Source organism: Eucalyptus grandis, chromosome 6 (assembly GCF_016545825.1).
Source record: "Eucalyptus grandis isolate ANBG69807.140 chromosome 6, ASM1654582v1, whole genome shotgun sequence".
NCBI classification, from domain to species: domain Eukaryota; kingdom Viridiplantae; phylum Streptophyta; class Magnoliopsida; order Myrtales; family Myrtaceae; genus Eucalyptus; species Eucalyptus grandis.
Genome location: NC_052617.1, coordinates 42,117,291 through 42,140,725, shown reverse-complemented (window position 1 = coordinate 42,140,725; position 23,435 = coordinate 42,117,291). Strand labels below are relative to the sequence as shown.

Sequence of the window (23,435 nt, the reverse complement as noted above, 5' to 3'; positions counted from 1 at the left end):
TACCAGAAACTCAATTCATCTCCAACTAGAACAAAGTAATGTCCACATCTACAGCACGAAAATGATAATCAACCACTTCCAAGCATAACATCCACGTCCATTCATAACCACTACACAGACATGGCAAAAGAGTCGACATCGACCAGGCGTCCACATGACGAACGTCTAAACAAGAGAGGACACATCAGTTCTAAGGTTCACAGACCATAGGAGTTTGAAGTAGCAGTTACTAGATGAAGAGTCATTCTTCACAACTTACATAGCTTAATACCTTAGTTTCTGCAACAGAAATCACACAAAAGACCAGTTGATGAACATAAAGCAGATGCAGTGGGCATTCTCTTCCTCATTCATAACTTTCCACGCCACTGCCCTTTCGTATGACACTGGTCGTCCCATGCTCGAGAGGCAGATCCCACCTTGAAGACAAGCAAAACCCTGCAAGAAAACTCAAGCAGCTCAGTCTGTAGAACCTACTGGGGTTTCAACAAATCCGACAGATGCAGAGATCACTTTTCAGAGGATAAACGGTTCAAGTTCAAATGCTAATGTAATCAATTACAATGAGATCCCAATTGAAGCAGCTAAATAAAACAGAAATGTCATCAACAAGCAAAAAACTCAATTTAGGTGGCCTCTATTGCATCTAGTCCTAGCTCTCTGCCATAGGAATACTTCTGGCTGAACCCATTTGATCAGAAGCTTTTCCTAAAAATCCTGTCTTGGGTTAGAAGAATGTGGGAAGAAGTTACAGACCTGTTGCATGATTTGTGGGAACTCTGAACACAGAGTCTTTCGGCCATGATCATCAAAAATCTTTTCCAGGGTTATGTCTTGCAGCGCCACCAAGGTGGTTTCGAGCATGTCCAGACCTGCCTGATTTGCAAACGTGAATACGGGTAAGGCCTGCAAGGAAGAGGGGTTTTAGGATATAGGTCATATTGCAAAATGGAGCATGTTCCTGCATAATACAAGAACAGCACAGAAACAACATATAGAGACGAACTACAGTATTATTGCAGAGCTGTGACGCACAGTATTCACTTGTAAGTCCATTTATACGAGATGCATCATGAACAGTAGCAAATAAGTCTTTCTGAAATTTAAGTTCACAAAACCAGCGACCTTAATTTAAATCTTCTGAAGGAGATCGCTGCTTTGGCAACAATCTTGAGAGGCACATCTGTTTTCCGTAGTAAAGGAACGATTTCCTTGTGCATCATTTCTCATAGATATCCTAAGCAAGGGAGTAAGAGTGCACCTTAAGAGAGCAGCACATAATAGCATCTGAGTGATGCCACAGGTTCTTGAGAATCAACTCACTTCCTTCATTGCTGGACTTGAGAAGATCCACCCCCAAGTAGCACCTGCAATTATTGCAGAGATGGTCCATCAGACACATAAGATGACATTCACACATCAATCAAAATTACTGTCCAAACATAAGTTATCAGCTATGTACCAAAATCAGAGGAACTTATATAACTGCCAACAGTGAGGATATATGTGCGTCAACAAAAGACCAACACGATTTGCGCAACACCTCCTCTTAACAAAACATTGTTTTTAAACTTATGAAAAAAAATTCCAATAGCCTCGTGATTTTTTTCTTTTTATTGGAGAATGCATCATGACCCTTTCACATTACTAATGAAAATAAAGAGTGGCAGACCTATAACTGTGGCAAATCCAGCGAGCAAGTGTTTGGGCTTCAGGAGTGCCAAGAGGTGTACGCAGACCAGCATGTGAACCGAGATTGGAAGGAGAGAGTGCCAATGCCACTCTCTGCACCGAGGATATTATACTACGCACATATTGGCGGGCCATAGAGGCCACATGTTCCTGCATGTGGCTTTCGAATGCAAACTCAAATGCGATAGTCATCACTGATCTCGTACAACCAGAATTAGCATTAATATCATTAAAACTCCTATTTCCAGCTGGCCCGATCTCAAGAGAAGAGGCAAGGTCCAATGTGCGATTAGGGCTAGAAGCTTCCTGCAGTGCAACACAATAATCAATGCAACAGTAAAGAAATTGCAGGAATCGAGGGTTAGTATGAATTGATTACCAATATAGTAGTGTGAAGTGATGCTGACTAATGTAAGTTTAAGCCTCACCTTTACTGAATCAAGAGGAATGATACGAAACCCAGAAGGAAGAAGAGGTGCATCATCAGCAAAGGAAGCATCAATTGGAGCAAATATCAATTCGGCAAATGTTCCCACAGCATTTTCATCCACTCCACTGCACATCTGGAAAAATAAAAAAAGCAAAAAGAGATTAACCAAAAACGTCAAGACAACCACGGCACATATATGCGTGCGCACACACGCGCAAGAGAGTGAGAGGAGCATACATCAGATGATTCTAGTCTATACATTAACTTAAATATCAGCGGTCTGCATGAAAATTGTGACTGATGAAGCCAAAAATATTGCTTCCTACATTTAATAGAATAGTCAAGAATACAAGCAAAGCAGAAATAATACTTACTTGCAGGAAAAATATATCTCTAGGCATTAAGGCATCTTCTGGAGAGTGGCCCATACCTTCTAATTTGATGACCTCCAAGAACTTAAAAAGCACAAGAGAAGATATGGATCAACCAAAAATAGATAATCACAATTGAGTTGCACAAAATAGAAGGATGGTGCAAGAGGGTGTCAGATATGGTATTTAGCCATCCATCATACCTCTTCATGCTCAATAGTATGAGCAAGTGGAAGTATAACCTGACCCCCGAAACTCCCAATACGTGATCCAGGTAAAGCACAGGAACCAACTTTAACTGCTGCGGCTGAGTATGCATCAATACTGTTGTCAGCCCATTCTGACCTGTGCTCACGAAGGAAGCGAAGGAGGACTGCAGGAGGCACATTCTGATGAAAAAAAAAAAAGATCAAGCCAGGACAATGAGATTAGAAATAGAGACATAAAAGAGTAATCGAAACAAACACTAAGGTAAGTCATTCAGAAGAATACTTCAACCCAGACTGAACTGAAGGAACTTCCTAAAGGATACTCTTTTATTCTTCTATTTGTGGCCAGGGTGGGTGGCTTTTTTTGGAATTTGACAACTAAATCATCAGAATGTAGGTTGCACACTATTTGCCCAGAGTGTACAAAATAACAAATATGGGAGTGTCGTTTACAGAAAAATCTGTAAGCCATTCAATGCACTAAAAACAATTTATGAGCATGCTTTTCTAGAGAACAGATGGAAAGAGTAGTACTAGCTCCATCACAACCCACAAAAATCAAAATTAAACTAAAAGATGACACTAAGTAGAATAGCCTCCAACGATTAGCCTATAAATCATGCTTATATTTAGTAGGATCATGAATCCACATGGTGATTGCTTAGCAAAATTTTTTTCTAAAACAACTTGGCAAAAAAAGACGATTAGCATTCTCACCTGCAAGAGCATAGAGGCCCTCGCGCATAGAACAGCGTTGCTCACAGCTGGGAATCCATTTGAAAACGAAAGATTCAATCCCATTAGCTTGTCAGGGGATGAATTCACGAGAATAGTGACATCATCAATGCCATCATTCCCCATGATCGACCATCCTTCATCAGTAAATCCATTAAGAGCCTCATTAAATCCCCTGCACATCATTGTTTATCAGTTCAAAGCAGCAGCAAGAAACCATCAGCAATCAAATCATGAGCTGAACTTTTGAAGATGATTTTCACCTGCTTAACCTCTGGCTAAGAGCTCTAAGTGCTGCAGGTCGCCTTCCCCAGCCAGAAACATTAGGCTGTGAAACTTCCTGAGCTATCTGCCTCAGCTGTCGCAGAGCCTGATCTCATAGATGGGGAAAAAATGGTGGATCAGAAAACCCCTCCAACTAATATGAAACTCACCGTGTTAAAGTAACAGTTAATAGAACACTTAGATATGCTAAAAAATGTTGAGTCTAAATATAGCCATGATTCATGTTTAACTCACTGCCATTGTCGTCTTCTGAGCAAGCATTGTGGAGGACTCATACAATGGTCGCAGTACTTCAGGCACACTCCATGGCTGCAAGATGCTCAAGTTAGTACTATTGAACAGCAAGATATAATTCAAGCAAGATCATTGAAGATACTTCAAAATTTTTACCTCTAGATCCAAGTGATCAACAATGCGTATGATTGAACCACCACCTTCACATGGACGTACCAAGTAGCCACTAGGGAGCATCTCTGCTCGGACAAAAGGCTGTACTGGAGGCATGCTTGGACCATTTTGTGTATTTTTAAGTGACCTCTCACACACCTAAATGTCATATTTATCAAGATAATAACAATGATAATTAACCAAAGACATAGTAGACATAGCTGATATGGCAAAGGTGTTTATATGACAACTGCTGAAGAAAAGAAGTAGGGGAAAAACAATATTTCCTGGTCTAAACAAGAATACCAAACACTAGCCAACCAGTTTTTCACCAACATACCACGAGACTCCCATCTTCCAGAACAGAAGTATAACGCAGCAACCAGAAGTCACGGGCTGGCGCCAAGGTTGTTGGCGCATAGAGCTGAATAATGAACAGAACCATGAGATACATTCTACATTCTACATCCTAGAGTAGCAAAACACTTCACACAGTGTATATTATCACCTGCATGTAGAGCAGCTCAATGGTTCCACCATTTGCTGTTGGCAACACGTTCAAAACATCCACGGCTCGACAGTCACGGAACCATGACGGTCGATCCTTTAGGATTTCTGCAACCTGCATCAGTTTCCAAGTCACATTAATGAACAAAATGGAACGAGCTCCAAATACAAATTGGACAGAATGGTTCTGAGGCACTTACTCTTGTAGGTTCAAGACCCACAAGTCCGCATGCTCGTGCTGCCACGCCAGCGCAACCATGAGAAATAGCAACGATTCCAATGGAATCCGGACCAGGCTAAACAAATTAACAGATGTCTTTGTCAATTTCTTTGCAAACACAACACCAAATTAGAAACAACAAAAAATAAATACTCTTGCATATCGAATAGAGTTCAAAAATAGAACTGATTGTTCCGCGTTTCTATGAAAACCAATTTTTACAACAAAGTAAAAAGCTCTCCAGGTTTTGTCTCGATATTTATGCCAAATACTGAAAAAGAAAATAAGTCCAAAGATACCTTCATTCCAGGCATTTGGACCCACTCCACAGCGGTTCCAGTGGCCTTTGAAAGAAACTCTGCTAAAGTCTCTTCTGCAATGGACAAAAGCCTGCAAACACAAAATTATTAAATTATTAAAAAAGACAAGGAAAGAACCAGGACGTTGTTTTTAACAGCGAAAGAAGACAAAAACAAAAGAAAAGGATCGAAAGGGCATTTTAAATGACAGAAAGTGACACCACAACCACATCCCCACTAACCCTGCAGGACTAGCATCCCTGGGAGGATGCTGAGATGTCAACTGGTGTTGACCGCTCGTCACCACCGATTCACAGCTTGTGTCTTTGGTTGCAAGCGTCGTCTGCAAGAAACAATTTCACCACCATGTCTTAATCCAAAAAACTCATATCACACAAAACACTCATGAAACTAAAAAGAAACAAAACCCTAGTCATTTGCAAACTATCAGAATCACAACGTGAAAACTAAGAACTCGAAATAAAGAAATGATCTTCCACTGCTATATGTCCAAATCAAATCTACGAGTATTTCACAGCGTTCCATAGCAGAGATATACAAAGGAAAAGAGAAAGTACGTTCTGGGTGTGTTGGCGGAAATAGCCATTCTCATACACCAGCTGAGAAACTTGCTTCTGCAACCTATCATTCTCCTCCATCAATAACTTGTTCATCGCAGTGAGCTTCCTGTTCACAGCTTGCAAACGGGAAGCTTCTTTCCTCTGCTTCTCCCTGCATCTGCAATCAGCAAAAGCACACGGGTACTGGCATGTGACTACATATATTGCTTTAGGGAAATGCCCATTTGTACCGAATCATCGTACTGGTTAACACTAACTTCGACAACACGCTTCGCATTACTCGTAACACTGGAGCAACTACTTAACACAGGGCACCGCTTCCCAAAATCTAAGAAAGAACAGATTCTCTTCAAGCCTTTACCAACCAAATAAATAGAGCAATGAGGACACAACACCCTTCAACTACAAGAAAGAAGAAAACCAACGGAACTTCACGAACTGACACACGCTTGCCATGTATTCTAGCTTCAAAAAATGCATCTTCGCACTGTCACAGTAACCCAAAAAAAGAAAGGGACATGGACATACCTTCGGTTCTGGAACCAGACCTTGATTTGCTTGGGCTCAATATTGGAGAGAATGGGACACTCCCTGATCAGCTGTTGGCGACGGAGTGAACTGGGCTTCGGACACTCGTGGTAGAGCCTCTCGAGGGCCTCAACCTGCTCAGGCGTGTACCTCACATATTTCCCATTGTCCAAGCTATTGCTACTGTTGCTGTGCCCGAGTTTACCTTCTTTGCAGGAGGTTGCCATCTCCAGAAATATTCAATTCAATCACCCTCACTTTCCGGGAAAATTTCTCACTTTCCAGGAAAAGAAACGGCAGAACTTCTCAGGAAATAGTCCACAGTGCCTGGCCCCAAAGCACCCCTCCTTTTCTTTTCTCGCCTCTTTAGAACTCTCACCCACATGCAAAATGCCAAATACCCAAGATTTCAGTGCAATCTTGAGAACTGCTTGATACAAACAACAAAGCAAATATTATCCCCGGTCTAATTACGCAGTCTCATCCCTTGTTGTCCCGTTGAGAAGCATCACCGAACACAAGACGAACAGTGAAAAATCTCTCTCTAGAGATCAGCGCTTTTTCAACCTAAAACCTTTCACAATCGCAAGCTTCATACATAACACCAACACCCTTTTGCCTATTATTCAAGAATCGGAGCTCAACTCTTCAGGGTCACATGATCCGAGCGAGTCAACGAGTCAACTCAGCGGCGAGTTCTTCGGCATGCATATAAAGTCGCGAACTTTGCTCCCACCCAGATCCGAATTTCAGCTCCAGGAGCAACAAATGGCCGAAGAAGAAGCGGCAACAGAAGCTCTTCTCTTCTCCTCCTCACCGATCTTCATCGCGCCAATAAAGATTCTTCTGAATCCACTGTTCATCTGCTCGTCCACACATCTTTAATGGGGGGTTTTCACGAAAAGGATATAAAATCCAAAAACTATCGGGGAAGACCCATTAAATGAGGAGAGAGAGAGGCGGCGAGGGAGGGGGAGAGATGATGGTTTGGGCAGGGAGGAGAAGTTTGGAGTCAAAAACAGGAGATCTCAGATATGGTGATAATTATTCCCTGCCCCTGCAAAATGGAGAAAAAGCAATACAATTCATTGAATTTGAGTAAAGAGAGTTGGAGAGAGAGAGAGAGAGAGAGAGAGAGAGAATTAGAGAGACCAAAAGGAAGGCTTTGTTATTTGCATAGGAAAGTGGTTCTACTTTGGTTTTTGCTCTACCCCTCTTCTGTTCTGTGCGCGTTCGTGCTTTCATTGGCTCGTCACTTTCGGCTCAGAACAGGGTCCGTCGCCCAAAAAAAAAAAAAAAACTATTCCTGAACACAGCAGTGTCTCTCTCGCTTCACCGGGCGCAACAACAACAAAACAAAGCAACAAACTAATATGAGTATATAATTTTTCCCCATCTATGCTTTGCTTTCCAAAATTCATTAATGAGTTCCCCTGCCTAGTGAGGCGAGGTGTGAGGTCCAGTAATGCCCTTCGAGACAGACAAAAGGGATAAAAGATATTCCTGCAAAAAGTCAAATCTTTGAGAGGTGGTAAACCACATTTGTCCCCCCTCTCTCCTTGCGGATCTTCGTGAACAGTGTAGCGTAATCTTTAATGATTTTGTACGCAGAGAAAAGAAGCTAACCTCTGCGCAAATCTATCTAATGGGGGCAGTTAATGCAGTATCGCAAGAACTTGCCAAAGGATTCACGTGACAACTCCGTTAGCTTTAAGCCCTTCTAGGATTGGAAACAAAAAATGGGGGACTATCTATTTGCGGTGAGACAGAGAATACAATGCGAGATGTATTTGGATTAAGGTCATCATTTGATGCGTTAAATAAAGTTGAGGTACTCATCAACACAAGTACCTAAACATGAGCTGATAACGAGCAAGAATGAGAGCAATACGTACTCGGTTTCCTGATAAGAATACTTTTATGGGAATTTTTGGGAATTTTTGGGAATTGGAAAACAATGCTAAAGAAGGGAAAGATTAACCAATTAACCATTAAAATCGCTGTCGAGAAACTGAGGATGCACGTAACAAATTTGCCATCTTCGCCTAGTGAATCCACAGAACCTGCTAGGTGCTAACCAGACTCTGTCCAAAAGATCCCAAAATGCCAGATTCAAAGAAGTGCGATTCGGATTCGGAACTATCGTATCCCTACACGACTATTCTTGGACCTTCCCGTTCCTGGCAAATTCTGCCCATCGGGATTTTTACCCCAACAAGGGCACTCCCCTGTGGAATGGCAAAGTTGGTAAGTAACAGCAATCAAAAGGGGCAATTCAAGAAACAGAGCGCGCTTGCATCAGAAACTTATAAAATACTCTTTTATAGAGCACGAGAGAGATGGAGAGAGAAGAGAGAGGAGAGAGGAGAGGCCTGGCGTGGGACACAGAGAACACCATCATGAGTTCTCTTGCATGCGTCTCGGATTTTAAAGCTGAAAAACCCCATAAAGAAAGAGAGCCCATAAAAAGAAAGGGGGGGCAACTCATTTCTTTTGAATTTATTGTTCTTTGGCTCGGAAGCAGGAGTTGGTTTTCATGAGGCTACGTCATGATCGCAACTCCCCCCCGTGTCCGTATGCTGCAGCATCCCCATTCGGACATACCGACGCTCACGTACGCATACACATGTTTAATATATATATATATATATATATAATGTATATAATATAAAATATATATATTCCCTCGAGTGACGGGACATGATGAGACGTGAAAACGAAAGGGGTGGGTGTGTGATGTAATAGATATTGAGGGATTGTAGGGACAAGGAGAGGAGGGGTGTTAGCTGGCCTCTTATCGTTGGATTTGTCTGATTGGGCTTTGGTCTCAGCAGGGGAGGGCGGAAGGAAGGAAGGAAGGAGGAGAGAGTCCTATGCAAGTGTGTGTTGCTGCCGGATGGGGCCGTGATTTGCGATCGGATTTGACACCTAATCTTTACGAATTCACAGAGAGTGAAGTCACGGTTTACAGTGCTTGCACAGTGATCTTGGATTTCTTTTTTTTCTTCCCCCCTTTTTTTTTTTTTTGCACATTTCATTTCTTGCTTGTGAAAACTTTACCCACCCGGGTACTTTAACCTTTTTCTTTCTTTTTCAATCCAAAACGCCTAAAATATGTGTGACATGTACCCGTGAATTATCGTGTAATTATTTTGTAGTGACATAAAATGTAACTACCATTTTTTTTTATTAACAGCAAATAAAGTCCTAAGATCATGTTTGGTTATTGTTATGGTTTACAGTCATATTCATGCAATCTCCGTCATAAATATCGATACGTTCAATCATAGTCTTTAATATTTTCAAACGAGTGGTTGAGTGTCCTATAACATGCTCGAGCCATTACACCACTTCAAGATAAAAGAGGGTACCATTTCTATGCTTTGTCTTGCTTTCGAAGTCGAGAGCGGTTTTACTTATTTAAAGCAAGTTTCTTCATTAAAATGGAAGAAATTTCAGGGAAAAGAATGAAATGCGTAGAGAGTGACATGTCACTTTTCAAAACCCATCATGATGGATAACTAAAAATTCCAAAATGCAAAACTAAATGACTTAGATTCGTGGGGTGTGCATCGAAGTTCCTGGCCCGACTCTTCATACTTGATGTTAAGAGTTCGATTCTCCTAGGCAACTTGTCAGCATCATGCTCGACGCTCCCGAGGATGGGATGATTTGCCTACCGTCTTTTCTGTTTCACCCAACGTAAGACTAAGACCTGTACAGCTCATCGGTCTTTGTAGATTAATACAGAGGATAATTCCATCTTTTGACCTTTATATAACTTTTTTAGTTGAGTTAAATGTCAATATATACGCGGGCGAGAATGAAAGAAAGCAAGCAGGGCAACATATTTGTCTTATGGGAAAAACCATTGAGACGCCTTTCGAGTGTAACGAGGATACCAATCAAGTACTTATTTAGTAACACTTCCGAAAAGAACTAATTTTATTTTTTTATACTCCATAACAAAAAAAAATGTAAATCCATTTGGTAAATTTTTTTATTCTCAGGAATAAAACTCATTTTTTTTCTCGAAAATAGATTTGAAATAGAATTAAGAAATAAAAAAAGTTACTTATTGCTCTCGTAAATAATTCCTATAATCAGTTCCAGTTTTTATTATTTTTTCTTCTCTTTCCTCTCCTTTCCTTTTCCTTTCCTCCTTCTTTTTCTTCTTCTTCCTTTCGGCCAATCGTTGAGGTTGCCAGCCTTGGCCGTGGCTAGCGATTGGCCGAATGAGGGTCAACAACCTTGCTAGAGGGTTGCTGGCCCCCGACAAGGCTTGTCGGGCACTCATTGGTAGTTGGGCTAGCTCGACCTTGCTAGATTTGGGCGAAATCGACCTCACCTAGCCAAGACAAGGCCCAGCCTCGCCAATGACCAAGTCAGGCTCACGGTGGCTAGGCGAGCTCGTTGAGCCTTGTCAAGCCGATCACAAACCACAGAGAAGGAGGAGGAATAAGATAAAAGGAAAAAAAAAGAAAAAAAAAGAGAGAAAAGTATGAAAATTTGTTAAAATATTAAAATAAACAAAAAAAATTGAGCATATTTCTATTATGAGAATACAAGCTTTGGGCAGTTACCATATCCCTTTAAAAACTCATAAATTGTTCCTGAAAATATAATAAATTTTTTATTTTTAAGTAAAATTTTTTATCAGAAACAAAATAATTATCAAACCTGCTCTAAAAGTGTAAATTTTCATTTATAGATTTTAGATAATAAAGTAAATAATAAGACATGACATGAAAGTACATGAATGTACTTAGGGGTATTTATAACTCAAGATTGATGGTTACACAAACGGTTATCGAACTTAAATCCACAAATAATTTCCTAATCCCATATGCGATTATTAGAGGTTACATTATGTCTAATATCTTAATGGTTACATCATTCGCTATATCGACGGTTTTTACTCTAGAACTTAACTATTTCTCGTTGAAACTTATGTCGACTAAACCGAGTCTTCTTGTTGATTAGTTGCACTATGTCAACTAATTGTTATTAGCACGACTATTTATGCTCCTACGATAACTCTAATAGGTTTTCGTTGACCAAACTGTCAACGACGGGCCAAATTTCTCGTGTCAACGATACTTAATTTTTTTAAGTTAAATTATGCGGAGTTAAATTATTTCTTCAATGACGTCCTTCATTATACGCACGGAACGCCGGCGGCACAATTATGCAATGTTAAAATAAAAGGACAAATCATTAAAAAAGGGAAAAAATATTAAAAAGAAGGGGACAAAAGGTCGCAAATAACTAAAATAATTACGAAACAAACAGTTATAATTTGACGCGACACAAAAAAAAAACACAATTATATGATGCAGGGATATTAGCAAATTCACTTAAAAGATTAAGAATTTATCACGAGAGACATTGTAGATTGCATTCGATGACCGGGATACAACTTATAAGATGAGAATTAGTCTTATCCAGCACTTAATGACTGCACTAGAAGGCTCGGTTGGCATTATCATAAAAATAAAATAAAAATAAATAACCTATTATGCAACTGTTAATTCAGTTATTAACCTTTTGACATTTATCAAATTAATTTTAAACTCTTCAATTGTGCAAATTTAATAATCATCAATTTAGTCATAAACATTTTGATTATTTGTCAGTTTAGTTGTTTCATACAATTTTGCCGGTTATTGCCAATGGGGATATTGCTCATCTTACATGACGCGGCAGCAAAACAAATAGTTGACATTGATATTGACACTGACAAATTTTGCATTTTTTAAAATTTTTTTCTCTAAGTCTAGGCACAAGGTCAAAAGAAAGAGAAACATGAAAAATAAAAGAATTCACAATAATTTTAAATAATTAGAATAATTGTCAATATCAATGTCGATCATATTATGTAGGCCAGTTAGCGTTGCCATGCGGAATAACTAAATTGGCAAATCATAAAAATGTTTACAGCTTAAATTAATATAATTTAAATGTTTAATATTGAATCAATTATTGTACAATAGGTTTAGACTTTTTTTTTACAATATTTACACATGTCGTTATTATGCACAAAATTCACAACTCAAAAAACTCTTATATTTTTCTCTCTACTTCCGTACTTCGCTTTGTTCAAAAAATATTTAAAGATATAAAGTGAGTAAGTTATCTGGCAAACGTGTCATCCGAATCTTATAAAGAAAACATTGTACTCGAATCCTTAAATTTGACGGGACTTATGTGAAACTCGCTAGATATGATGATCTTTCTTTCATACGACGAGGCATGGTTGGCTGTGATCGGAGATTTATGCGGCCGCGCCACCGGGGCGAGGCCCCGCAAAATATCGGGCTGGTTTTGGCAAATACGAGAGAGTCCCCGCTTTTTATATATCCGGTGCAAAAAAAGAATGAACACGTGGCGTTGAATTTTGAAAATTGAGGCGGAAGGAGCTGCGGAAAAAGGGAAAAAGGAAACACTCGATGTATGTAATTATTATGTCAATTACCTGCTCCTCTTTCCTTTGCTCTTTTTTTTTTTTTTTTTCCAATCTGTCGCTGGCCAACAAAATCACGAACGAAACGGCGACAATTGGGCGGACGCTCGTCCATTACCCCAAAAACATTAAACGACAGGAGGAGAAGTGCACTACATATTACTCGAATGATTAAAGATGAAAAGCGCGTTTATTATAAGAAAGATGAACTATCTAAAAATATGTTTTTAGAAAAATAATCATTGGTATCATTCATAAAAAATTATTTAACGATTAAAATTTCCGTCATTCAGAAAAACATTTTTATACATGGTGTAATTGATAATAAAAGATATTTTTCACTATTTAATTATTTTTAACGATATAAATGATTATTTTTAGAAAAATATTTTTATCAAATTATTCCTTTTTGTGAAAAATAAAAAAATAAACAATGTCAAAAAGTGCAATCTTAGCGTGAGTTAGCTTCGTCGAAGGAGGGGACGGATTGAAGGGAGGCAATCGATGGGGCGAGTTCATCGGCACCTTGGAGAGCAATGATGGCCATCGCCCCCTTAAGATAGGAACCCCAATTCCCAATGGACTCCAGCTTTCTTTTCTTTACTTCTTCTTTTTCTTTTGACTTTCAATTTTAAGTATATTGGTGATAATATTTTCTAAAAAAAAAAAGCAAATATGTCTAAGGAAAATAACCAGCCCGACCAAATCCACGTCCCAAAAAATGCGAGGTTCAAAATGACCACAATCTGCTACGAAGGTCGGAGATTTCAGAACACAAACTCTAAAATGATTTCCGACAGACATTAGTCTCCTATATTATTCATCCCAAGGCATGTGAATGTGGATATGGAGAGATATTTTGGGCCCAGAAGGAGGCCCACCTTCGCTGTCATCGTGGGCCTTCTGGCCCATGCGGGTTTCCCGGATAGCAGGGCGGGCGTGCGGAAAGCCCAATTCGCGGCCGAAATTGGAGCTAGAATGCCGTCCTCGCATGACCATATCTAACAAGTCATTAGATCTTCCGACTGCTGTTGCCTAGATATGCTAGGGAGCAGGCATCTACGCAGCCATCATTGTAATTGTAGCGTCTGTCTGGAAGCGCAGCTATATGTCAACATTTGTCGTCAAAAAGACTTTTAAGCAAATGAACTTACTCACTACACGCCAGAAATATTCACATTTTCACTTTTATTCGTACTTTTATTCTATTCAATTTGACCGGAATAAAATGAGCACAAGTTACTTTAAAATAAAAGTTTTACTTTTCGAGCCTATACTTTTTGGTAATTTTCTGGTCAAGTCCATGTAATTTCCCATTTTTCTAATCTTTCTATTTTGCGGTAAATTTCTGATGAAGTCCTCTCCGTACGAAACCCGACCAAATCTAATTGGTGTGACCGACGGAGGTTGCCAGAACGTAACATGGATTAAACGTTATCTACATGAGAACCCAATATGGTTAGTGAATGGTCAGGAAAAAGGAAAAAATAAAATAAAAACTTCATCCCTTCGCTTTCCATGCTCCTCGAACGTCCACTTAGGCAGCGCTTAATCTGCTCAAACTCCAGCATACTTCGACGACCACATCAGCTGGAATTAGTCGAATTCTGTGTTGAGAGATTTGGTTACATAATTTGTAAGTGAAAGAGTCCCACTTAAAAAAACCTCTAAGTAGTGTAATTCGTTTTTTTCTTTTGGTCATAAAGTAGTGTAATTCGTTTAAAAAGTTAAAAATGTACCGACATTAAAATAGAATTTTCTTAATACTAAGGCTCCGTTTGTTTTATAGAAAATTTAACATTCTAGAAAATGTTTTACTGGAAACCATTTTTCCGAGAAAATGATATTATTTTCCAATACTTGACTTAAATTTGGACATGAATTTGAAATTATTTGTCGTTGTTGAAAATGAATTTTTGCTTTTGTTTCTCTAGAGAGACATCAACTACTCGGATGCTAGTGACTTGGGCACGGGTACTAGGATCCTATACTCAGCTTATGTGAAACTAGGTCTAGCCTAGATGGGCCCAGGGTTGGGCACGGGTCTTGGGTCCATGGAAATTGGGCCAAGATTTTGGTGCTCGAGGCCAGGGACCCTAATACTCGTGCCTTGTTTCATGGAGGTTGAGCTTGGGACATTGGTGCCTATGCATGGACCTACATCCAATTAGGTAGGGCTCGATTCATGAAGACTAGACTTGAGATCTCAATGGGCATATTAGGATCTTGGTGCTTGAGCACCACTTGGGGTCCCTTGACACCTAGGTTTGAGACTCGAAAGTGTTCCACACTCAAGCTTGATGGACCCAGGTTTAGGTGCTGGGGATCTTGGCCTAGACATTGGGATCTTGGGCCAACTTCGATGGGTTCGGGGTACCAACATAAAAGGACTTGAGCATAGGCACCAAGTCCTATGCCTTGCCTCATTGGACTCAAACTTGGTTGTTGAGACATAGGCTTGAGCATTGGAAGTCCTAGGTTTGGCCTTAATAAACCCGAGCCCGACCTTGATGAACTCGTGCTCGAGTGCCGCAATTTGAAGCACAAGCATCAAGGGTCGTGAGCAAGGCCTCCATAGACTCGAGCCTAGGTGTCAAGGATCCACACCTAGCTTCTTTGGTCAAGGAGCCTAGCTTTGATAGACTTGAAAACTAGCGCTAGGGTTCTCATGCCCAATTGTAGAATTTTTTATCCAAGTACTAATATTTAGCCATTTATTAGAAAATGATTCTTTTTTGAAAAGTGAAAATGATTCTTCGAATTTAAATATGATTTTTTTGTTGATTTTTATAGGTAATTCCAAAACTGGAAAATGTTTTTCCAAAATTATTTTTTCGTAAAATAAGCAGGGTTGAAAAATTGAGCGACCTAAACCTATAGCAGCTCTATAAAGACAAATTCGGCGGGTGGAATGTGTGCCCTGTGATCGTTTTTACCCATGTTTTTTCTGTTTATTTCGGGTCTAGACAATTGCCGAGGCGACGATTCCAATTGTCCTGTGCACTCACGGGGTTTCCCGTTTGCCTCCAAACCACCGCATTCCGCCACGTGTCACGCTGCCCATGGCGGGATCGGCCGTGGGCCCGGGAGTTGCCGGTTCCTGAATTTTGATTATGGTGAAATTAATCGACATTTTCCCGCTGGAAAACAGGAATATCGCAAGAACGAAATTTTTCTCATCTTCCTGTGGCCAACATGGCATATAAATAAGATCTATAGCAGAACACCATGAATCTATGATTTCACATACAACAAAAATGCTCCAAATCAGAGACTAATGGTAAGTGCATAATGGCTGCTGGTTCGTCAAAAAATAATCGAAGACTCTATAGTCTTATGCTCATGCTGATCATATAATATCACACTTTTTTGGAAACATTTAAAAGCTCATAGATTAGGGGTAGGTAATTAACTAAAGCCTCTCTATTTCCCATGTGACTAAGATGACATTTGATACGGTATCAGATGGTTGGTCGATGCAAGATCATTTCTTACTGTCGTTGCCGGATATGCTTCCAATTTCACACAGGTCTATTGTGACCTCCACCACCCGACACCCGTGGTTGGCCTTGACAAGGTAAAGGACCGAGTTTGTGTAATGAGAGGGCTTAATATGACAAGATGAGTTTATACAGTACTCACTCGTTGTTGAATCATTAGACTTGGTGCATAATCCATGAGTTTTTAAAGGTCCTACGTAGGATCCACACGATCCGACGGATCCTCTATGCATCAAGCTTATATGATCAAGGTACAATCAACAATTGTCCATAGATATCGGTTAAAAAAATTTATTTTTATTTTTTCAAACAGGGCAGTTGCCCGTGGAATTTCTTTAAAAATATTCCTGGAAAGATTAGAATACATAGGCTGTGTTAAAATCTGGTTCAAACTTGTCTTAACGGTATACAAAAGTCCTGTAAACAATCTAAAGTAAACAGGAGTTGCTGCCTAAGCTCACTCTCTTTGCCCTTCTTTTAAACACTCCCAAACTCCGTCTCTCTCTCTCCGTCTCTCCCAAAAACACAGACGCGCACACAACAGAGTCCCCGCACCACCGCCATTATTTCTTCACGGAGAGAGAGAGAGATGTTCAACGGACATAAGCTGACGCAACCAGAGGCGGCCCTGCAGCTGCCGGAGACAAAAGCGGCGGCCGATCGCCAAGGCGCGACGATGAACGGGTCCCTTGAGCCGGCGGGGGCACCACGCCCGAAAGGCGCTGGCCGGAAAGCCGACGTCACGCACGCGATCCTGAGGGCCATGTGCATGGCGGCTTCCCTGACAGCGTTCTCGTTCATGGTCACTGCCAAACAGCACAGCCTTCTCGTCGTCTACGGCTTCCAGTTCCCCGTTCACTCCAAATGGTCCTTCTCCAACTCCTTCGAGTACGCCTTTCTCTCTCTCTCGTTCTTGATTGCGGGTATCCATGTTGGTATAGTGAGCGAAAGGTTTCGATTTTTGGTACTCCAGGATCACTAGATAGAGCTTAATCTATTAGCGCGTGCAGAAAAAAAAAAAAATCCATGGGGGGGCCATACCCTTTACATACGGATTCAGTTGTAGGTCAATGATCTTTCTTAATCCAATGCAAAGGATCTAAACAGAAATGATTTCGAGCAACATCTCCTCCCAGATCAATTTTCCAAAAGTCATACACTGTAGTCTCGGTTGAGTTTCGTCTCATTTTTTTTTTTCTTCTTGGTAAGATGTCTCAATCACTGTCCAAAACCACTGCTGGTTACGTCCAAAATGCAACAGTTCTTGCAAACTTATTCTTCTCTCTCTCTCTCTCTCTCTCTCTATCTCTTTCTCTCTTCGTTTCTGGTTCTTTGAACTGGGATTCTGCGAGGAACTTGACTTGCCGAACGGGAGAAAATTTGTCCTGCTTCGTTTTGTCATGTTGCGACCTGTGAGGCTGTGCCGTCAATCAGCTGAAGAAAGGTACTCACTTAAGAATAAGGTGTCGAGGACTAGCAAAGGGAACCCGTGACCAACGAGCGTCCTTACCTTAGGACATCTTGTCCTCTCTCTGGAAAAAAGCCACAGAAAGCGAAAGAAAAAGGAGAACATCTTTGGCCTCCACTCATGTCGATGACCCAACAGAAAATTTTCGTACTGTTGATTCATTCGTACAGTGCTGACCGTGTTGTTGGGCGACGATAGCTCACTAAATTAGCGTGCTACTTTCTTTTTCTTTCTTGGCAGAAATTTGTAACAGCTCTTCCAGTTGATGACATATGCATGATTAGGAAGTCTGTTGAAATTTCTTTTCCTGAAAGGCGGAATTCAGAGCTGATATACATCGGTTTACATTGCAAATTTATCTTAGTCGGATAACCTCTTAGCATTGAGGATACGGCATTGCTACTCCGAGTCCAAGTCGATTTACTTGTGATACTAATTCAGGTACTTGGTCGGTGTTTCGGGGGCGGTCACGATTCACTCGTTCCTGCAGCTGCTCATTTGCATCTCAAGATTGCTCAGGAAATCATCGGCAATTCCCTCCAGGAACTACGGGTGGCTCGTATTTGCTGGAGACCAGGTGCTTGCGTACGCGCTGATGAGCGCCGGATCAGCCGCCTCGGGGGTCACCAACCTGAACCGCACGGGGATAAGGCACACGGCGCTCCCCAACTTCTGCAAGCCTCTCCACAGCTTCTGCGACCACGTCACCATCTCGATCGCCTTCACTTTCTTCAGCTGCATCTTGCTCGCGACCTCGGTCGTCCTGGATGTCATCTGGCTAACCAAATATTAACTCATCAGCTCCCCATTTTCTCCTTCCTTAGTTAAAATACGGTAGCTAAATTTGCTTTGCGCGCCCTCACGAACGATCGAATTGGCCGAAGCGATCTTCCCCTGTGAAGCATATGTACTTTCCTGGAGCCATCTCTCTTAGTAAATTCTATGGATCTTGCTTGTTTTGTATGTGGGATGAAGTTACAGATATATGAGTGGATCTTCCTATCACTGACCAGCACATATTAGGTTGTAACACAGGCACAGGGATATAAAAATCATATGCAATTGCTTTGCAAAAGAACGTGGTAACCTGAAATGCAAAAATTTAAGTAAGTGGATCATACTCAAGAATTCAGTGGAATATAATATCATTTTACAAAGCAATTTTCCACACAAGTCCTTGGATTAATTAAGAGTTTTGACACCACTCCTACACTGATCTCCTGTCTTCGTACACAAGTCCTTGTGTCGTCATCAAACAATTTTCAACTTGTTCAGGTAATAAAAACAAAGAGATTCATTTTCAGATAGAAATTGATACTTAGAACATAATGGTTATTATTCGTGCCCTTAATCATCACATTTGTTTGAAGCGTCCATTTATCACTCAACCAAAGACAATGCTAGGTCACCATCTCTTGAATTTCATCCCTTCTCCTTCAACCGCTCCCAAGGCCCCATGCTTTTGAATCTTGATTAGGTTCCATTGATTCAAAGCTAATTTTTGATGAAAATCTATGTGTATGCTTTTTTGTATGGTTCTTACTTTGTTTCTTACACCTATCTCATCTAGGGGTAAGTATGGTCCGTGTGGAAATCGTAGAATTTGGAACCACCCACTAAATATTAGTTCCGAAAAATTGAAACTGGGAATCACTCGATTTTGGGGTGGATCCATGGAACCGGTCCCATCAAACTTCATCACTTAGGGCCATGTTTTCTAGCAGGTCAAAGTAAAGCAAAAAAAAAAAAAAACTTTTAATTGCAATATCAATAAAAAAAAAATTGGGCTCATATAGAAAGTTTAGAATTGATGCCGTGAGTCGATGGGTGTTAACCTTGAGAGTTGAGGTCGTGAGCGAAAATAGAGACAACTTAGATGAGACAAGTGCTTGGTCATATTAGGGATTTTAGAATTTTTATTTTTCTTAATTTTTTTATCGGAAATTTTTCTTAGAAAAATTATACATATATATTTATTATCGGTTCGATCTGCGTGGGTGGGTGGGTGGCCCACACCTAAACCAGGAATCGAACCAATATTTACTAGTTTCCATAAATTGGAATTAGGAATCGGAACGATCTCCTTGGGAACTACTAGTTTTGGGCAGTCTGAGTAATTTTCGATTTCTTTGCACATCCCTAATCTCTTCACACTTTAAAGGAAAATTGCTTTGATCGACATGGTTGTAAATATTAAATCACTTATGGGTCATTTAGAACTTCGTGAGATCAATTCACGAGTCCCAGGTCCCTCATGCATTGAGAAATCTTAGTATGACTTATCCTTTTTATTTGCATATCTATCTCAAATTACAGTGAAATATAGGACAAGATCTTCTATTTTTATATATATATATATATATATTTTTTTTTTTTTTCTTTTCTAGTGAGCGGACAATGCGAGTGCTTGACTTGTTTTCATTTTCTTCTGATTTATATTCATAAGAACATCTTCTTGTATAATGATTGATTTCCCACATCGAGCGTAATCAAGTATTGAGGTCTATTCAATTTGCACAAGTTTCATTAAATGATCTTTGAATTGCTGCTGTCTGGAAGCAAAACGATTCGCAAGAGCGTGAGCATTGCTTGTCATCCAGGTAAGATTCACCACCATTTGCCTCATCGCCACATTTATGTCCTCATTCATAATTGGACTCCAAACCTGTCACATAAGTGTCCTTATTTGTTAGTGTGGCGCGCACCCATGTCTCTATGTTAATTATGTGTCATGTGAAGCCCCTACTCAAAAATGAATTTGATAATTTAAAAGATCTGAAAAACAGTAGAGGGCTGAAAGTTAACAATTTCCATTCTTTTCTTGATACATTCATTTTGCGAATTGAGGATCTCTCTCCAAAATTCTTCTTTTATTGTCCCCCTGGGAATCGGATTCCAACGGCTAGTTGCTTAACGTGTCAGGCGTCCCGTCTACCATTTGAAGGCGATGTCAGTGACGCTCTCGGACCTGCTGGATACAAATCCAACGGTTCGATCGCGACGACGAACCGGTCGGGCCCGACCCGGCTCGGGAGCCACGCTACGGACCTCCTTCACGGGCAGTTCTGGGCCGGCCCAGCTTGCCGTGCCCGTGGCCCACGAGCGGGCGTGGCACGACCCCGTCATGGGCCAGCTCAGCACGGCCGATCGGAAACCCCCCCGGGTCGCTGCCGTTCACCTCAGGAAACGACACGTGGACACGGGAAGCAGAAAGAAACCTCCCTCTCCTCCCTTCTTCTTGACTGACGAAGCTGCCTCTGACCACCCTCCCCACGACCAACCGCCACCAACCGCCACGTCCCCTGCTCTCGCTTCCACGTTCGTCGGCGGAGAGAAAAAACCGAACCCGCTTATAAAATCGTCCTTCTCCTTTCGCTCGCTCCAAACGGGACGAACCTCTCATGCACGTTACTCCTCTCGTGGTCGTTATTCTCTCGCCCGCTTCGTGCAAGAGTCCTATCAAAATGGCGCCTGTTCGGGGGCTTTGCAAGTGGGTCGTCGCTGTCTTCGCCGCTCTTGTTCTCGTCGGAGGAGTCTCCATGGAGGCGAAGGTCGAAGCCGCGAGGGAGTTCAGAGTGGGCGGCGCCGAAGGTTGGCATGATCCCGCTGAACTCAACTCCTCGCTTTACTCCGACTGGGCTACGAGGAACAGGTTCCGCGTTGGAGATTCTCTCAGTGAGCCTTTTCTCTTCCTTCTCCTTTTCTTTTGGACAATGACAATGTGGGGTTGTTACTCATGTGAGTGACGAACGTAGGGGAAGATTCAGTTACATGGAAGAGATTTGAATGTAGAAAAATCTGAGTGGATTTGCAGATGTTAGAACTAGGGTTTTCAAAGCTAATTCAAAACTCTTGTTCATGCAAATTTCTTGACGAGCTTTCAAATGTACTTACCATATGATAGAAGGTCTTTAGCATTACCTGAACCTGAAGGGATGAGTTTTTTTTGTTCAATAGATCTCACTTGTTTTTACTTAAAAAGGTGTAAACTTCAGTGCGAAATCCGGACATATGGCTATAACAACTTTGAACTCCAGAAAAGAATGCTCGTCGTTTGCAAAGCATTTCTAGTCGAAATTTCGTTCTGTCAGATTCTATATTATAAAATGAGTAGCACATGAGTACGCATGGAGCTGTTGCCTATAAAGTTCGGTGGAGGTTAATATTGCTTCGTCGTCGACTGATCGGTTTCTCATAAAATGAAGATTTCGAGTACAAGAACGACTCGGTTCTGGTGGTGGACAAATGGAGCTATTACCACTGCAACACAAGCAACCCCATCGCGGCCTTCAACAACGGGAACAGCACGTTCACCCTCGACCAGCCCGGTTTCTTTTACTTCATAAGCGGGACGACCAATCACTGCAAGAATGGCCAGCGCTTGATCGTCGACGTGATGTCTCCTCACCGAATCCCTCGCTCCACTCCTCCCTCCATCGCCAACCCTCCACAGGCTGGCGTGGGCGGCCTCTCTCCTTATGCTTCCCCGCTCTCGAGTGCTTCCTCAGGAGCAGCAATGGGAACCTCATCAGTTGCGGTTGCGGCTTTCATGAGTCCATTGGCTATGGCTTCTTTCGCAGCTATGATGCATTTTTATTACTAGCGTCACGAGGATTTGGTGTTTTAAGCAACTTAAGTAGTTGGATCATTTAGTTTCCACTCGTCATTTTATCACGGTGGTTTAATTTCTACTGCTTTAATCTGTTGAGTTTGGTTGATTTGTTAGGTATTCTATGTTTGTTTAATGAGCATTTGTATTTGATTCTATGAAATTTGAGACATATTTGGAGGTCGCCCACTATTCTGTAATATGTTATGTTGCTATGCCTTAATTAATTTACAGCGTGTGCCACAACTATTAAGAAAAATTGTATGCCTTCTTGGGAATTGGCCATCGGGATTCGACGAACCACATTGTACCATTTTAGCGTCCCTTTGAAGTGTTGTCCCCGAGAAGTAGACAATCTAGTATAATTTCTAGTTGTCTTCGAAGGAATCTATATGGAGAATAAAAGTTTGTACATATGTTAAGTGATGTAGTAGCAAGTGCTCGTTAAAAAAGAAAAAAAAGCTGGTCATATCAAACGTCTTATAACAATTGATGGCATCACTTGGTATATCAATTTCACAAAGCTGTATTGGTATATGTATCATTTCTCAAACAAGTGGGGAATGACCAAAATATAAGTGCAGTAAAGAGAGAATAGCACAGGCGTGTAAACAATTCCAATAATGAGATTCCCAACTTGCCCAGATTTTATGAGGTTGCAATTTAGTTTGGAGATTCAGACCATTGGGGTGATTTCGAGTCTAAAAACCCGCAAAAGATTTGGGATTTAGAAGACATGCGTTCACTAAATTGAACTTAACTAATCATAATACACAAAAACAACGATAGAGATTTTTTTTTTTATATAATCTGTACTCATTTACAAAATTTTATTTATATAATTTACAAACGCTTTGAATTCATTAGCTATTCTATAGAAATACCAACCTAAATTAAAGTCACTTAACAACTTTTGTATGTGAAGTTACCCATTAGTATTGGGCTATCAACTCTTATCGAGGGTTTACCAAGGTTAAATTGTGCTTTTAATGTGCCGACTTTCTATTGAGTTACCTTTGTTACCAAATTGTTATATTTACTAACGCGTTAGAGATTACTAACCTTAGTTGATGTCGAAAAAGGAAAAAAAGAAAAGATAAAAGGAAAAAAAAAGAAAAAGAAAAGTAAAGAAGGCAAATAAAAGAAAATAA

General features: G+C 40.7%; 3 protein-coding genes across 4 annotated transcripts; 2 read left to right on the top strand and 1 right to left on the bottom strand.

The window, feature by feature from the left end:
- LOC104449909 (homeobox-leucine zipper protein ATHB-15) lies at nt 1-7,387 on the bottom strand. The gene is made up of 18 exons (XM_010064216.3): nt 6,245-7,387; nt 5,714-5,873; nt 5,378-5,478; nt 5,136-5,226; nt 4,817-4,912; nt 4,618-4,731; nt 4,450-4,533; nt 4,113-4,268; nt 3,957-4,031; nt 3,701-3,807; nt 3,420-3,612; nt 2,697-2,882; nt 2,497-2,577; nt 2,121-2,255; nt 1,673-1,998; nt 1,262-1,367; nt 757-906; nt 1-438 (listed from the first exon to the last, which is right to left on the bottom strand). The coding sequence occupies exons 1-18, from the start codon at nt 6,469-6,471 to the stop codon at nt 292-294; spliced, it is 2,535 nt and encodes an 844-aa protein (XP_010062518.1). The 5' UTR covers nt 6,472-7,387; the 3' UTR covers nt 1-291.
- A 9,336-nt stretch (nt 7,388-16,723) lies between these two features.
- On the top strand, nt 16,724-18,680 carry LOC104449908 (CASP-like protein 3A1). Of its 2 annotated transcripts, XR_005551895.1 has the most exons (3): nt 16,724-17,095; nt 18,117-18,531; nt 18,568-18,680. XR_005551895.1 is itself a non-coding variant. In XM_010064215.3 (2 exons), the coding sequence occupies exons 1-2, from the start codon at nt 16,797-16,799 to the stop codon at nt 18,466-18,468; spliced, it is 651 nt and encodes a 216-aa protein (XP_010062517.2). In that variant the 5' UTR covers nt 16,724-16,796; the 3' UTR covers nt 18,469-18,680. The 2 variants fall into 2 exon arrangements, 1 of the variants encoding a protein (XP_010062517.2); XM_010064215.3 differs by having other exon boundaries at nt 18,117-18,680.
- A 2,459-nt stretch (nt 18,681-21,139) lies between these two features.
- LOC104452025 (early nodulin-like protein 1) lies at nt 21,140-22,278 on the top strand. The gene is made up of 2 exons (XM_010066562.2): nt 21,140-21,350; nt 21,881-22,278. Exons 1-2 carry the CDS (start codon nt 21,140-21,142, stop codon nt 22,276-22,278), a joined length of 609 nt encoding a protein of 202 aa, XP_010064864.2.
- Nucleotides 22,279-23,435: the final 1,157 nt, after the last annotated feature.

What these genes read in the sequence shown, in the direction of transcription:
- LOC104449909 (XM_010064216.3), bottom strand. Translation starts at nt 6,471, where the DNA reads ATGGCAACCTCCTGCAAAGAAGGTAAACTCGGGCACAGCAACAGTAGC. An exon ending in TGGGTCTTGAACCTACAAGA is followed by an intron (nt 4,732 to 4,816) that starts GTAAGTGCCTCA and finishes AAACTGATGCAG; the next exon opens with GTTGCAGAAATCCTAAAGGA. An exon ending in GGGCCTCTATGCTCTTGCAG is followed by an intron (nt 2,883 to 3,419) that starts GTGAGAATGCTA and finishes TTTTTTCATCAG; the next exon opens with AATGTGCCTCCTGCAGTCCT.
- LOC104449908 (XM_010064215.3), top strand. Translation starts at nt 16,797, where the DNA reads ATGTTCAACGGACATAAGCTGACGCAACCAGAGGCGGCCCTGCAGCTG. An exon ending in TCCTTCTCCAACTCCTTCGA is followed by an intron (nt 17,096 to 18,116) that starts GTACGCCTTTCT and finishes ATACTAATTCAG; the next exon opens with GTACTTGGTCGGTGTTTCGG.
- LOC104452025 (XM_010066562.2), top strand. Translation starts at nt 21,140, where the DNA reads ATGGCGCCTGTTCGGGGGCTTTGCAAGTGGGTCGTCGCTGTCTTCGCC. An exon ending in CCGCGTTGGAGATTCTCTCA is followed by an intron (nt 21,351 to 21,880) that starts GTGAGCCTTTTC and finishes CATAAAATGAAG; the next exon opens with ATTTCGAGTACAAGAACGAC.